The 13,027-nt window shown below is 43.1% G+C and overlaps 1 protein-coding gene across 1 annotated transcript in view; it reads right to left on the bottom strand.

Moving 5' to 3' along the window:
- The window catches only part of LOC122398942 (protein turtle-like), a 265,915-nt gene that overhangs the window by 30,577 nt on the left and 222,311 nt on the right, over positions 1 to 13,027 (bottom strand). The window contains exons 4-5 of the mRNA XM_043399212.1: positions 6,359 to 6,469; positions 4,494 to 4,697 (exon numbers count right to left, since the gene is read on the bottom strand). Of these exons, the coding sequence (XP_043255147.1) occupies positions 4,494 to 4,697; positions 6,359 to 6,469 (315 nt within the window). The remainder of the gene's footprint in view (positions 1 to 4,493; positions 4,698 to 6,358; positions 6,470 to 13,027) is intronic.

The raw sequence follows: 13,027 nt of genomic DNA, 5'->3' as shown, positions 1-13,027 counted from the left end.
TTGTTTTCAAATTTCACTCGGAAATCGCATTTATCGAGCACAGACCTATCCAACGCGGTAGAAAAATCGTGTTCCAAATGAGTGCTTAAATTTTTACCAGTCACAATAATTTGGTAGAAAGTGAATTCCTCGAATAAAAATCACAATTTTTCAATATCTAAAAGCTCAGTTCAAATTGTTAACTTCGATTCAACTCTGAATTTTTTATTCCATGCATTGGACAAATTGTATTTCGAGCAAGTAAATTTCCACTTTAGTAGTTGCAATGGTTCGATAGAAAATCATAAATATCGCAATTTTCGATTTAACCGCTTCGAGCATCGGAAGCTCCACGAGGACGTAAAAAACGAAACAATTAAAAGCTCGGTTTAAAAACGTGGTAGTGTAATTGTCAAAGGGTCGATTCGTGTTTCGAGGCAATTGCGGCTCGATTCGGTGTTTTTTATTTCGCGCAAATCGGTGTCGCGACGGTGGACAATTGGTAAAAGCAACCGGACGGATGTTTTACGGTTCATTATGACGGGCATAAATCTCGTTGGCGTAAATGCCAGCTCGCAGCCGTCCCCGGAAGTGAACGTGACCGCTGGGATGCGGGGGCCGTGACTCGAAAGATGTCAAGCACTCTCCGGCGCAACGTCCACTCGTGACACCTGTCCCCACTCGACGCACTGAACCTGGTCAGCGCGATCCTCTCGAGTGGCTTCTTGACTGAACTTTAAATAATTTACCCGCGTGTAATTCCCAGAAGTGGCGGTGGAGCGAGAGGGTCGCTCGTATTGTCGCGGATCCGGCTTCGCGGGGACCGGATGTCTCTGTCCCCGCGGGATATCGTTCGCGACATTCGCTACGGCTCGGTCTTCCGTTGGCTGGTTAAAAAACCAGCTCGTAAAAACGAGCTTCCTGTTCGTTCCTTTCCGTCCTCTCCGGGGAGAATATGCCGCCGGTGAGGGTAATAACCTCACTCAGACACGGTGTTTTGTCCCCGGCCCTGTTATTAGGCGGATAGACAACCTTTGTGACACTCTCCACACGATAGACGGTGTTTCTTTATCGATCCTCGTGACTAGAGACAATATCTTCCCACCCTCTTCGCGAAAGAATTCATTCAAATACCAGTTTTCAACGATCAATATTCGTCGATAAGCTAACAAAAACATTTATCATTACATATACATACGTACGATCAGTGTTGTTTCTTTATCGATATTCAAGACTTAGGGGCATTCTAAGTCTTCGTTGATGGTATCACCAGACCTTCAGCCACTTTACAAAGTTCAGAGATGTATCATTTTTGTCATCTTCATTTTACTGATTTTTTAAATTTCAAGTACCCAACAAAATTCAAACACAATTTTTGAAAGATTAATATTATTAACGTATCCTCAGAATTGTTATCAATTACGTAAAAACGAAGGGTCATTTAACAGTCGACCGAATAATAATCAGTCTCAGTGAATACGGAGAAGATTATGGATTTTATTTCGTACGATTGGAAACTGTAAAGATGGCAACGACACGTTCTCCAGCCATAGAAATTCTTATCATCGATTCAGGACCAGCAGTACGGGCACAATCGAGCAGAATGTGTACCGTTTCAGGACGAGACACTTGAGAAAACGACGTCGTAGTACCCATCTGTAAGGGCAGAACTTTGTTTAAGAAATACATGACGCGAAACGAGGCTATCAGACGGAACTTTACTGTTCTACTAAATTGCACGACAATCTTGCGCAACTTCGCGAAAACAAAGACAACCGAGTATCTCTGTAGAATGTGCGACTATCGACGAAGCTACGGAACTGCATCGATTAAGTTACCGGTACTACGATTACGAACAATAATTACTACCACTGTCATTACCATTGGGTGCGTACAAAAGGGATTGCGCTATTGGACGCCAGTCGAGCAGAAGTTTGTTAAACTTCGTGACAGATTTAGCGATCGATTCATCCTTGGCTTGCGAGACACGTAGATAACCAATTGATACGTTTCGAAATTGCTCGTTCGTCGCAGAATTTTCTGAAAAACATCTTTCGTTTCAAACAGACAGTGTAAAAAATGTACCAATACCTATGGTAATTTCATTAATACTATAATTATTCTTATCAGAATAAAAAAAGGTCTCTTTTCAATATTCAACAACTACCTAATGAATTTAATTAGTAGAGTACGCAATAAAGCTCGTCCCCAAATATTTTAGGAGCCGTATATTATAAATTTCAGTTAATATCGATATATTTTCCAGTATTTCACTCTGCTGGATTCATTTTAACGTTAGAATTTGATATATTGCCAGCTATTGATCGAGTTAAATTTTTCAATAACTAGTTCCCATATAGATGACAAATTAAACTTAAATGGCACGTTTCGAATAATTAATTTTAACATTCGAATATAATTTACTAATACCAGATATCATGAATATTTCGGCGGAATTTAATTTCTGATAGATGAGAGTTTAAGTCGCGATCGGGGCTGGGGAGTCGAAACGTCGATAATAACCAGAATTATTAAATTACGTTTGTGCGTGAAAATTAATCGTATGGAACGACCCAATCCAGTCTGACTCGACACCTACGCTAAAAATCATTTCACTGATTTTCTAAGTTTGTTTGAGAATCTTTCCAAACAATGTTACCCAAAAGATTAATAGGAAACAATTTACAAAGCAGAATCCTTTTAATAACAGTTAACTCGGTTTTCCTTTCCCAGGAGATAACCATAATTTTTCTTACTTATTACAAACTTTTTCAAAGTACCTCTGGTTGTCCCCGATTTGTTTGAAAAATACGAGAGAATATTCCCCACGATCTCGTCATCGGCCATCATCCTTTTTAACCGACCCACGAATAGCCTTCGGTGATATAGAGTTATTAAACGGTACATAAGTTCTCGCTTTGTTTCCAAGCGGATGAAATCGAGTCCTCGAATCCACGAGGGACGGCCATTTTCAGATCCGCGAATGTTATCGGGAATATTTTAAATCTCTGTATAGATAATCGAAATCCTTTCTATGGGATAGCACCCCATCAGCGACCCCGTGGACGTTATTCACCCTTTAATGGCCGCATCCGTGTCCGTTCCTCCTCCATTTCTTTCACGCATCGCGGCTGGAAAATGGCTTTCCGTCCTTGCAGGAATATAAGGGAATCCCTCGAGGAAATCCTCGGGCTTTTCGTTGCGTACCTACTCTCAGGAAGATCTTATCGTCCATCTTGATTCCGCTTTGACGTGTATACTTATTATTTGAAGGGCCCGCGGGACGAAAAAGGGACGCCAATTTTAACGAATTTTCAGCTTAACGTTCCTTTCCTCTGTTTTTATCACTGGCTACATCAGCCATTGATTCAATCAAAATACATTGTTAATAATACTGTTTAAAGGCAAATTTCAGAAATTTAAAACCTCGAATACGTACAATGTATTTTAAATAATTTTAAAGTGAAAATAACGCTTGTACAATTTACGTAATATGAATTTAAGGCAGATTGTAGATATACTAGGAGTTATTAAAAACTGTGTTTGTTTTTAAAACGACGCAGCGTTGGAAGCTACATTTAAAAAATGAAACCGTATTGTCGAGAGCTCTCGAACATTTTCGACGCGCATACTCTGTGAAGTGGTACGACGACACAAAATCGAACTAATAGTTCTCGAAATGTTCGAATTATTATTCATCGAAAGGCTTCAACTATAGAGCGATTCAATTTCGAAATAACGGAACTCGAAATTTTGGACGACGTAGTTTAATTACGACCCGGTAGTTTGAAATCATTATTTATGGAAGTTTCGAAAATCGATTGGGATTTCTGTATCGTTCCGGGCAAGATTGAATCAAAGTCGATCGAAAACTTCGTTGTTCAGCGGCTGGAAACTTCATCTCTGCGCCCATCGACAAGGTAGTTTGTTCCAATCCCGCATCATGGCCCGCGAACGGGGCTAGAAAAATGGCTATTGGCTTTTCTATTATCCCGATAAACATCTCGCGGTGATGGCTGGTCAATAACGAAATACTACCGCGAAGACGCAGAAACTTTGTAAAAACTTCCTGAAATATCTGAAAAATGCTAGTAACGTAGAAGAAAATTGTCAACTTTGCGTCATCGAGTAGAAGGAAAGGAAAAGGACAAATTCAAGGAGTAGAAACAGTTTGCGACTCTTTCATCCGTGTAGTTACAAGCTGGAATACAATTTACAGTGTAGTGACAGCCTCTCAGTCGCATATTCAACGTCTCTTCTCACATGTAAATTGGTGTATATTATTTCTAAATTTCTAAATAAAAAAGTACTCTATTTTCCAAAAGAATTCCAGAGCATTTCTACGCAATAATAATTACTTTCTTTTTATTTAAAAAAGGACACACTTTCGTTTAAACCTTTTCTGAAGAAGTTTCGAACGAGTCAGCGGTTATTTTCCTAATTAGATGCATGAAAGGCTGTCACGGGTGTAGAGTTTTATTCAACAAGGTGCATTTTGAATCCGTATTACTTACAATTCATGTTCACGTGAACGGAGGACGATAGCGGTATGGACCTATTGCTATTCGTCGCGTTGCAGGTGAGCGTCGAGCGGACGTCGTCTCGTCCTAAATTTTTCATAACGAGCTCGCTGCGGGTCACGCCGTTCCGCACGGTCAAGGTTTTGTTGCTGACGAGCTTGTCGTTACAGTGCCAGGAGACCGTCGGGACCGGCTTGCCTGCGAAAACGCATCGATTCCGTATTCCGATTCAACCGTTTCAAGGAAAAGAAAGCGCGCGGAACGAATCGAGCTCTCCCAGCGAGCTTTGCGTGCGCGACGGTGCTCGAGCACACATGGATTTTTAACGAAATCCAGGCTCGAGCCGCGCGACAGAGGACCTTTTCGGTCGCGTACTCATTAAATTCTCTGTTCCCGGGCGCACCCAGGCCGCGGAATATTAATTCTTCCGGTTCGATCGCGATCGATTCACGGTGGCCCGATTTTTTCCCTCCCCCCGTATTTGATGAAGGCTTCAGCTCCCAACGAACGAATGTCGCGCGATTGTACGGAACGTATAGGGGAGAGTTGCCTTAATTAGACGCCTACGTTCGACCAGTGTTGGAATTTCAAATTTAAACTGTACGACGACTCGACTCTCAGCAGCGGCGAAAGTAGAACGTTTTAAATTAAAACCGAAACGAGGAACAGTTATAGAATGATAATTAATAGCAATATAACAGGTACGTATCGAATACACGGTCCAATAAGTTTTGCAGCCCGTTCGGTCTTCTTACACTTTTATTAAACATAATTAAAATATTCTCCGACGACCAGAAAGAATTCGATCGTTCGATCGATTAAACGTCAGGAATAAATTACCGGAGGTTCCCGCGGGCAACGATAACGTAAATAAAACGAAACTCTTCGGACTTTTATTTCTTGCGCTTCGAGGAATAAAAATTTTATAAATACCAAAGAGCTGAAATATCACTTGTTTTGCTATCAAGATACAGTCGGTTGTTATCTCGAATAGCTCGTGAAAATTGCAGTTGGCGGGTTCCCAAGAAAAACCGAACGCCGAAAGTTGCGTTTGATATCGTACCTGAATTTTTACGTCGCGTTTGTTCAGAAAATTTGACTCGCTTTTAATCGCGTTATTGGAGGTCAACGAGCTTATCTCTTTCTTCGCGATTCTTTAACAACGTTCAACTATCCACTCACGACCGCGAACGTTACGAAGTCGACCGAATTCGGCGACTCTCCCCCAAGTATTTCCGGAACCGAGGAAACCAGGAACGCCCGAGTTGGACAGTCCAACGCGCGTTTACAATGAAGGCTGCATTGCAGAGAATCGTACAATAGCGAGATGGGAATTAAATGCGAGCGACATAAATGAATTAAAATACACAAGGCGAGGCGTTCCGAAATAGGTCACCGGGGCAATTCCCTTATTTTCAAAGATAGAAAAGAACGCTCGAGGCAGAGATTCTGTCGTTTCCGCTGACACGACGGCCCCGTAAAGCTTGGTAAACGTTCGAAATAATTGCAAAGAAAATACAACGACCGTAGAGAGCCGTACGTTTCCGTGAAAAACGTAACCCTAACGCTTTGCTTCCACGGTAGTTTTAATAACCATGACTTTCCCCGAACACGCGTACCGTAATTTCGTGCAATTTGGTGAAAAACTAGGGACCGTCACAAATAGTTAAAACGACGGAAGCGTCGCACATAGCCAGCATTCTCTGCCAGGCTGCGGAACGCAGCGCGTAAACTCCATTGTAAACGAGCCTTCGACGATCCACGAAAGCTCTGTTCATTTTTGGAATTGCTCGGGACAGCGGGTGCTGCGGCCGTCCTCTGGAACGGACCACGGGGACGTAATATTACGTCGTACTCACCGCCGTACACGTCGCAGTAGAGCCGCAGAGTGTCGCCCTCCATATACGGGCCCACCATCGAATTCCGTGCGATCCCCGAGTCATCGACGATCACGATTTTATGTGGCGGAACTGAAACACGAAAGAAATTCCGCGTTTACTCGTCGACCAGCCTTAGAAAGCCTTCATTTTCTACGCAAGCTGCCTTTAACACTAAATAACCGCGATCGGTCAAACGACCGTTTCTAAAATTTCGTTTAAAATTTTACAATATTCGCTTCCATTCTTATTGTTTGTTTTCTGAGAAAAATAAAAGAATCTTCAGTTTCCGAGAACAGTTTAGTATAGTATAGTTTCTCTTCATTGATGTAACTGATTGTTTTTTCGAATTCCACACTACCAGTAATACACGAAGTGTTTGCATGCTTGTCTCATCTAAACCTGCGGTCCAATTTCGCTGACCTTTATGTACTCCGACTCTGCAAAGTGCCAGACGTGTCAATGGCGTTTTCGGTGGTGCCATCAAAGGACGAGGGTCTCGAACCGTGAGTGTCAAACGAAGAATCTCGATAGTTTGTTCTCCCATCGTTTTTCGACGAGCCATCGAGAACCTCCTGTTTGAGACACACGGTTCGAAATCCTGGTGGATCCTGACCTTTATGGACTCGTGGCACAGTTCATAAAAAGATTCTTATTCTTTTTGGAGTTTCACAGTTCAGGGAGGAAAAATCCTGTCAGAGTTTTCTCAATTACATTTAATGCAAATGTAGTTTAAATATCTCAACTTTTCACTTTTGTGAATTTCCGCTAAAGGGCTGAGAAAATAAATCTAGATAGGTCTGGAATTTTAACAAGGCTGTAAAAATAAGTTCTATGACAATTGAGAATTGAGTGGAGAATTTGAGGGGTTTGGTCAGACAATGAACGCGTTAAAAAATGGTCGTTCTAAAGTAGGAAAAGAGTTTCAGATTAACGTGTCTTCTTTTCTACGTTTCACCGAGAATTAAACTTATTATTTAGTTTGAGTGTTATTTAATTTATGAACGTGTAATCAGGACATATTTTTCTCCTGAAAATTTAATACATGCCTTTGTTGAATCCTAACAGTGGATTCGCTGCATAGCGGTTAAGAATCACTGCCCTACTCTGTGCAGGACTCGTTAACGATATTCAAAGGCACAACTGTAAACGCTCGTCGACATGGTCGTCTCTTAATCACTCAAAGATGCTTTCCAGTCAGCTCGAAGTCCTTTAAGCCTTAAGTAGGTGCACCGAGGTTTCGTAAACCTCCATTGAAATACATTATATGCTCTTGCTCGGCACACATTTACTACTTCTTAATTAAGGTTAAACTATTTACGGAACGACAAGGAAACTGCGGCACTTATTCGTAATTAGAAAAGGAACAGATCGTAAGTTTGGGGAACTTATGTTGTAAATGTGAGTATGGTTAACTCCCGTGTGAATATTATACTCATATTTAACACATTTCTGAGTACCATATTTGGGAATAGGTATGAGAAAACGTGAATTTTATTTTCTCTTAAAATATTATTTTATGAGTGCTCGGGTCTGAAATATATTTGCAATCAAAATTATTTCGTCAGTGTTGTTAATTTGAACTCGAAACCTTTGTAATCCTCGGATATAGATAGTCCAGGTAGCAAGCGACCCTAAATAACTCAGCCAATTCTGGTGAGAAAAAAAAAAGTAAATACCTGCAGGAATGTGCGTCTACGCGTAATAAACAAAGCGGTCGCGGATTGTTTTCCCGGAACGGCAGGTCTGTTGCCAGCGTCGCGAGTCGGAGGTCGGTCGGATCGCGTCGCGTCAGTCGTACCGAGCGTCTCGAGCGTCGTCGTGTCCCTGGCAAGACGGAAGCCGTCGGTAGTCGGCCCGAGGCCGATAACGCGAAATTGGTATTGGAAGATCGTGGCTCGGATACCGCGACGGCATTAAATTGGAATCTGAAATCGATACGGCGCATCGGCGCCGCGCGTCGTCCACCGTCGCTGCATAGAAAAGAGCTAAGGACGAAGAGGACCGAGGAGGGGAAGAAGGGACGGGGGGCTGGATCGACGGTGTCTGCGGGGACGTAATTGAAAAATTACCGTCGCGGGCACGACGTTATGCCTTCTCTCGTAGCCGGGACCGGGTCGTTGGCTTCCCGCGACGCGGAGGACCCCGGTGATCCTGACAAATGGCACGGCCAGAGCCACCATTTATCGGTATTAGCTTTTGTAGTATTTTCCGTATCGTTGCTACGTCGTGTAATGCATCGCGTATCTCCGGTCACGTGGCCGGGAACGGCGGATGTTCTTGGAGGAAATATGACGCAGCGGCGTCGATAACGGGTCCCCGAATCCTGCTGGCGAACGTAACGTATGCGCGACGCCGATAGCGACGACTGGGGACGACTTTTATCGGGACGGTTTTGCTACGACGACGCCGCGAGGATCCCGAACCGACCGCGATTCCATTAATTTTTTCCGATCGGTAACCGCGGTTTTGGTATTTATTCGCGGGCGGAGTCGCTGTTCGGGCACGGTAGTCGGTCGTTGCGAACAAAAGGATTTGCAGCGTCGGTGGAGCGGTAAAATTTCCAAACTGTGAACTTTGTTTTCGCGGAGGAGGCGGAAAATAGCGTGAAATTGTGTTATCGGTTTTCAACTTCGACTTACAATCTTCCGACGTTACCTGTTTTCTGATTGTAATAACGAAATTACAATTTACATGCAAAGTAAACGTATGTTCGTACGTTTATTGCTTCTTTTTCCGTTGCACTGTGTAATATTAAATTTTTTGAACTTTTTATCACCACTTCCAGAGCACGCTACAACTGCTGGATCCCGCGTCCAGGGCGGCGAAATGAAAAATCTGGACGCAGCACGAACATTTTCCACGATTATCAACTAACCGTGTTTCGCAGTGGGAAGTTGCTACGTATCCAGGTAAAACGAACCACGATTAGAACCTAATACGAGAAAATACAAATTAAAATTTTTTGCACGAAGTTAGACCTTCTTCCTAAACTTATTAAGTAGATTGAAATTTTCAAATTGTCCAACCGTTTCAAAATGAGATACTAGTAACGAATAGCACGCAACCTCATTTGGGTTGAAAAGTTTTGCTAGTGTTTTGGGAATAAAATTTCCTAACAAACACGAGACCATATTATTATACTTTCCTAGCGTGTTTCAAAGGCCTGAATTTGAAGAAATTGTAGACGAAAATAGATTTTCTCAATTTCTAGACCCAAAAGACTAGGAGACGGTTGGATAATGTTAGTTTGCTTCACAGCCATACGTCCCTTAATCGACGTAACGTTCACCCCCGCACACTGAAAAGGGGCTCTGATTTAAGGACGGTTTTCCCGAACAAGAGGGCTCTTTATGAAGCGTCCTCAGAGCTCTAGATCACGTGAGAAGGTGTTTCTTAATGAAGAAACCGTCCTTGGAAATCATGATTGGTTTTTCCATTTGCTTCTGCCTTTTCGTTCAGCCCTTCGAGATTGGCTTTGAGAGAGATCTCAGCCACGGATGCTATAGCTTTAGATTTAAGAATCGGCGCAGCCTTCGAACTACTGGAAACATTTAAACCTTTAAAAGAGAAATCACCCTAGCCTTTGAACCCCACGAATCTCAGAAACGGACTCTGAATGATTAATTCACTTCGAACTATCCTATAATCCACACTTTTACCATTCCTTTATTACTTTGCTTTATTATTTCATCGACGATCGTTGCATTATTTTTTACGGTTTATAAATGTAGGAATTCTATTATATCCTCTTAATTAATTATCAGAACGACTAATTTTTCCGTTTAAAGAGCAGCTGTAAAAGCTCTGCGAAGGTCCGACGAAACGAACGCTAGTTTTGTTTCGTTAACGACAGTTCCGAGGAGACTTTAATTTTCTAACGAGCAATCCTGCTACTTTGCGAGGTAACATTAGAGAAATCGATTCCATCTTGTACCTTACACTATTTGAACTGTATCAGCGGTGTTCCATCGACGATCGTCCGACCAGCGAACCAATATTTGGCTGTTTGAGTTTGGTCGAAGAGTATGTTAGATGGCATCGATATTCTCCATGTGAGTACGCGGCGCGAGGTTCTCACGATTTGCATAATTCGCGAGGATAATCTTGTCTCTCGTTGTCCAGGCCCAGCCGTGAAACCGATGCTTTTCTCCCACCCTGACAATCCAACAAATTATCGATCATCGCCTGTAGTTGAAACAATATTTACCAAACAGGAAGAAAATATTTTTTCGAAGGGAAAGGTTCAAAATACCGTGCTTTGTGTCGTATTTGAAAATCATCGAAATCGAACAAGGTGGCCATCGATCGACGCAGGAATATTTCTGGTCCGAGATTGTTTCTTTTTTTGGCGAGTCATTCGTTTGACAAAAAGACGTTAAAATTCAGCTCTCGGTTAATCCGCGAGCTTCTTAGGCCCGTGGCGTCGAACTGCGACGAATCGATATTCGCTCGCGGTCGAGAGTTTGTGCAGGGATTTTCAAAGAACCGCTCGTTGCGGGATTTTTGCCGATGCCGCATCGACGAACGGCCGCGATCCAATTCGTTCCTGGCCCGGGTGTTTGGATCAGAGCCGCGTCCCACATTCCCCGCGCCTTTGCCGTCTATTTTTCGTCGCTTTCTTGCGCGCTCGATGGTTTATTCGGTCCGAACGAAAACGCGCCCGTTAATTTCGCCGTAAAAAGATCTATCTCCGCGACAGATGCACTTCGTAACAACGCGTTGTCGTCGACCGTGTTTTACACCCATCGCGATATTGTGATTCGAGCCAGCCGCGACGCCCGCACGTTGCCCGTTCGTTCTTCCCCCGCGGCAACTCGGAATATTTTTCTTCCCTCGATGAAATCCAGTTAATTTTTGGCGCTGAATTTTTCGTCGAAAGTCCGTGGTCGAGGGGACCCGGGAATTTGATCAAATTCGCCGCGGCATTTCATTTGTCGAAACAATGGGCATTGTGTTTAAATTTTCGAGCTTCGAACGCGGCTTACCGGAACGGTTCGATTTTTTTCACGGCTCTTTGGCCCCTTTGTTCCGTCGCAGGAATAGTTAAAACGCGTTATCCGTTCGAACGTGCGCTCGAAGGAACGGCGAAAGCAATAATGGAACGCACGAAGAAATAAATTATTAAAGTTCGACGAAGTGCGCGGTTTCGAATTTTTGAATTAACAGAGTTACCGTTTCTATCTTCTGTTATGAGCGAAAATATATATGACAACGCGTAACTAGGAAAGGTACGTCGTATGTCCTATTATTTCGTCCCATATAGCAATGTTTTACGTTCCCTTGTACAGAATTTCTCAGAAACGAGCACCACATATAATCTTTGTCAGTAGGTACGCAGAATGTAGCTGATTTTGCAAAAGTGTATATTTTATTACAAATAATTAATATAGCGAACGTTTCCATTCCGTTTTTCTCGTATTATAAGCGAAGGAGGTGGACAAATTTTTCAGCAAAATTAAAGAATTTCAAATCATTCTGGAAAAATTATTTTTAGTTGCAGGGGGCAATTAGAATCATTTTTGGTCATTACACTTACCCTCGAAATCCTACGCAGTTTCGAGAAAAAAATTCCTTACCGAAAATGTACCGTCTGACCATACATTGATATGTTTCCCTGAAATTTTTCGGCGAAATTAAAAAATTTCAAATCGTTCTGAAAAAATTATTTTTACTTGCGGGGGTCGATTACAATCATTTTTGGTGAACAGACATACCCCTGAAATCCTAACCATTTTCGAGAAAAAAAATTGAGTAAGTGGAAATTTTTCGACGAAATTAAAAAATTTCAAATCGTCATAAAAAAATTATGTTTGGCTACAGGGGTCAATTACAATCATTTCTGGTGAATAGACATACTCCCGAATTCCTACCCATTTTCGAGAAAAAAATTCTTAGTTTTCCTAGTTTTCCTGTAAGTGAATTTGCAGAGGACCCACGAAAATTATTAATATTCAAACGTTCGCCCAGTCTCTGTCATTCTGTCCCTGGCAACACACGCAGATATAAAAAGAAGAGAAACGTCTGAAGTTGCAGGACACGCGTAACAAAGCCAATAGCAAACGTAGAAGAAAAGATTCCAGGACGCTTTGGATAATGGCGCTTATTAGTAGTCGCGGTCTCGATCCGAGGAGGCAAACCGCGGCGAACGAATTGCCAGGATCTTCTGTCCCGTCCGCGAGAAGACTTCCCGAAGACGGAAGCTGACTCAGGCCGGGGGACTGTCTCGTTCCCCGACATCCTCTCGCCATCCGACCCGTCGTTTTACCTCGAAGATCTCATTACAATAATTGCTTCGGCAGCTTCCTGCTGTCTCGCCGCGAAACCCGTCCGCTGTATCGTCTTTTCCCGCAATCCCGGCCGCGCCGAACTCTCCTTCCCTGTTCGCAAGAGGGAAAAATTGCGCGGCGCGAATGCCTCGACGGAACGGCGCGGCGCGGTAATATTTGCCCGTGTACAGTGTACATACGGCCGGTACACACGGGGATTTGGTTCGGTACGTGCCCAAGCCGCGATGCATGTACATAGCGTGGATACACATCCGGTATAATCCGAACGGTTACCGGGGAGCAAAACAACCCCCGTCGGTCGAAACGCGTTTCGCCCTTTTCTTTCTTCATCTCCGGTCGACCGTGACCGTATCTTCCGCCC

Source organism: Colletes gigas, unplaced genomic scaffold, assembly GCF_013123115.1.
Source record: "Colletes gigas isolate AHSC1104 unplaced genomic scaffold, ASM1312311v1 Colletes_gigas_Sc00012, whole genome shotgun sequence".
Lineage (NCBI taxonomy): Eukaryota > Metazoa > Arthropoda > Insecta > Hymenoptera > Colletidae > Colletes > Colletes gigas.
The sequence above is the reverse complement of the archived record's forward strand: the minus strand, read 5'-3'. Positions and strand labels throughout refer to the sequence as shown.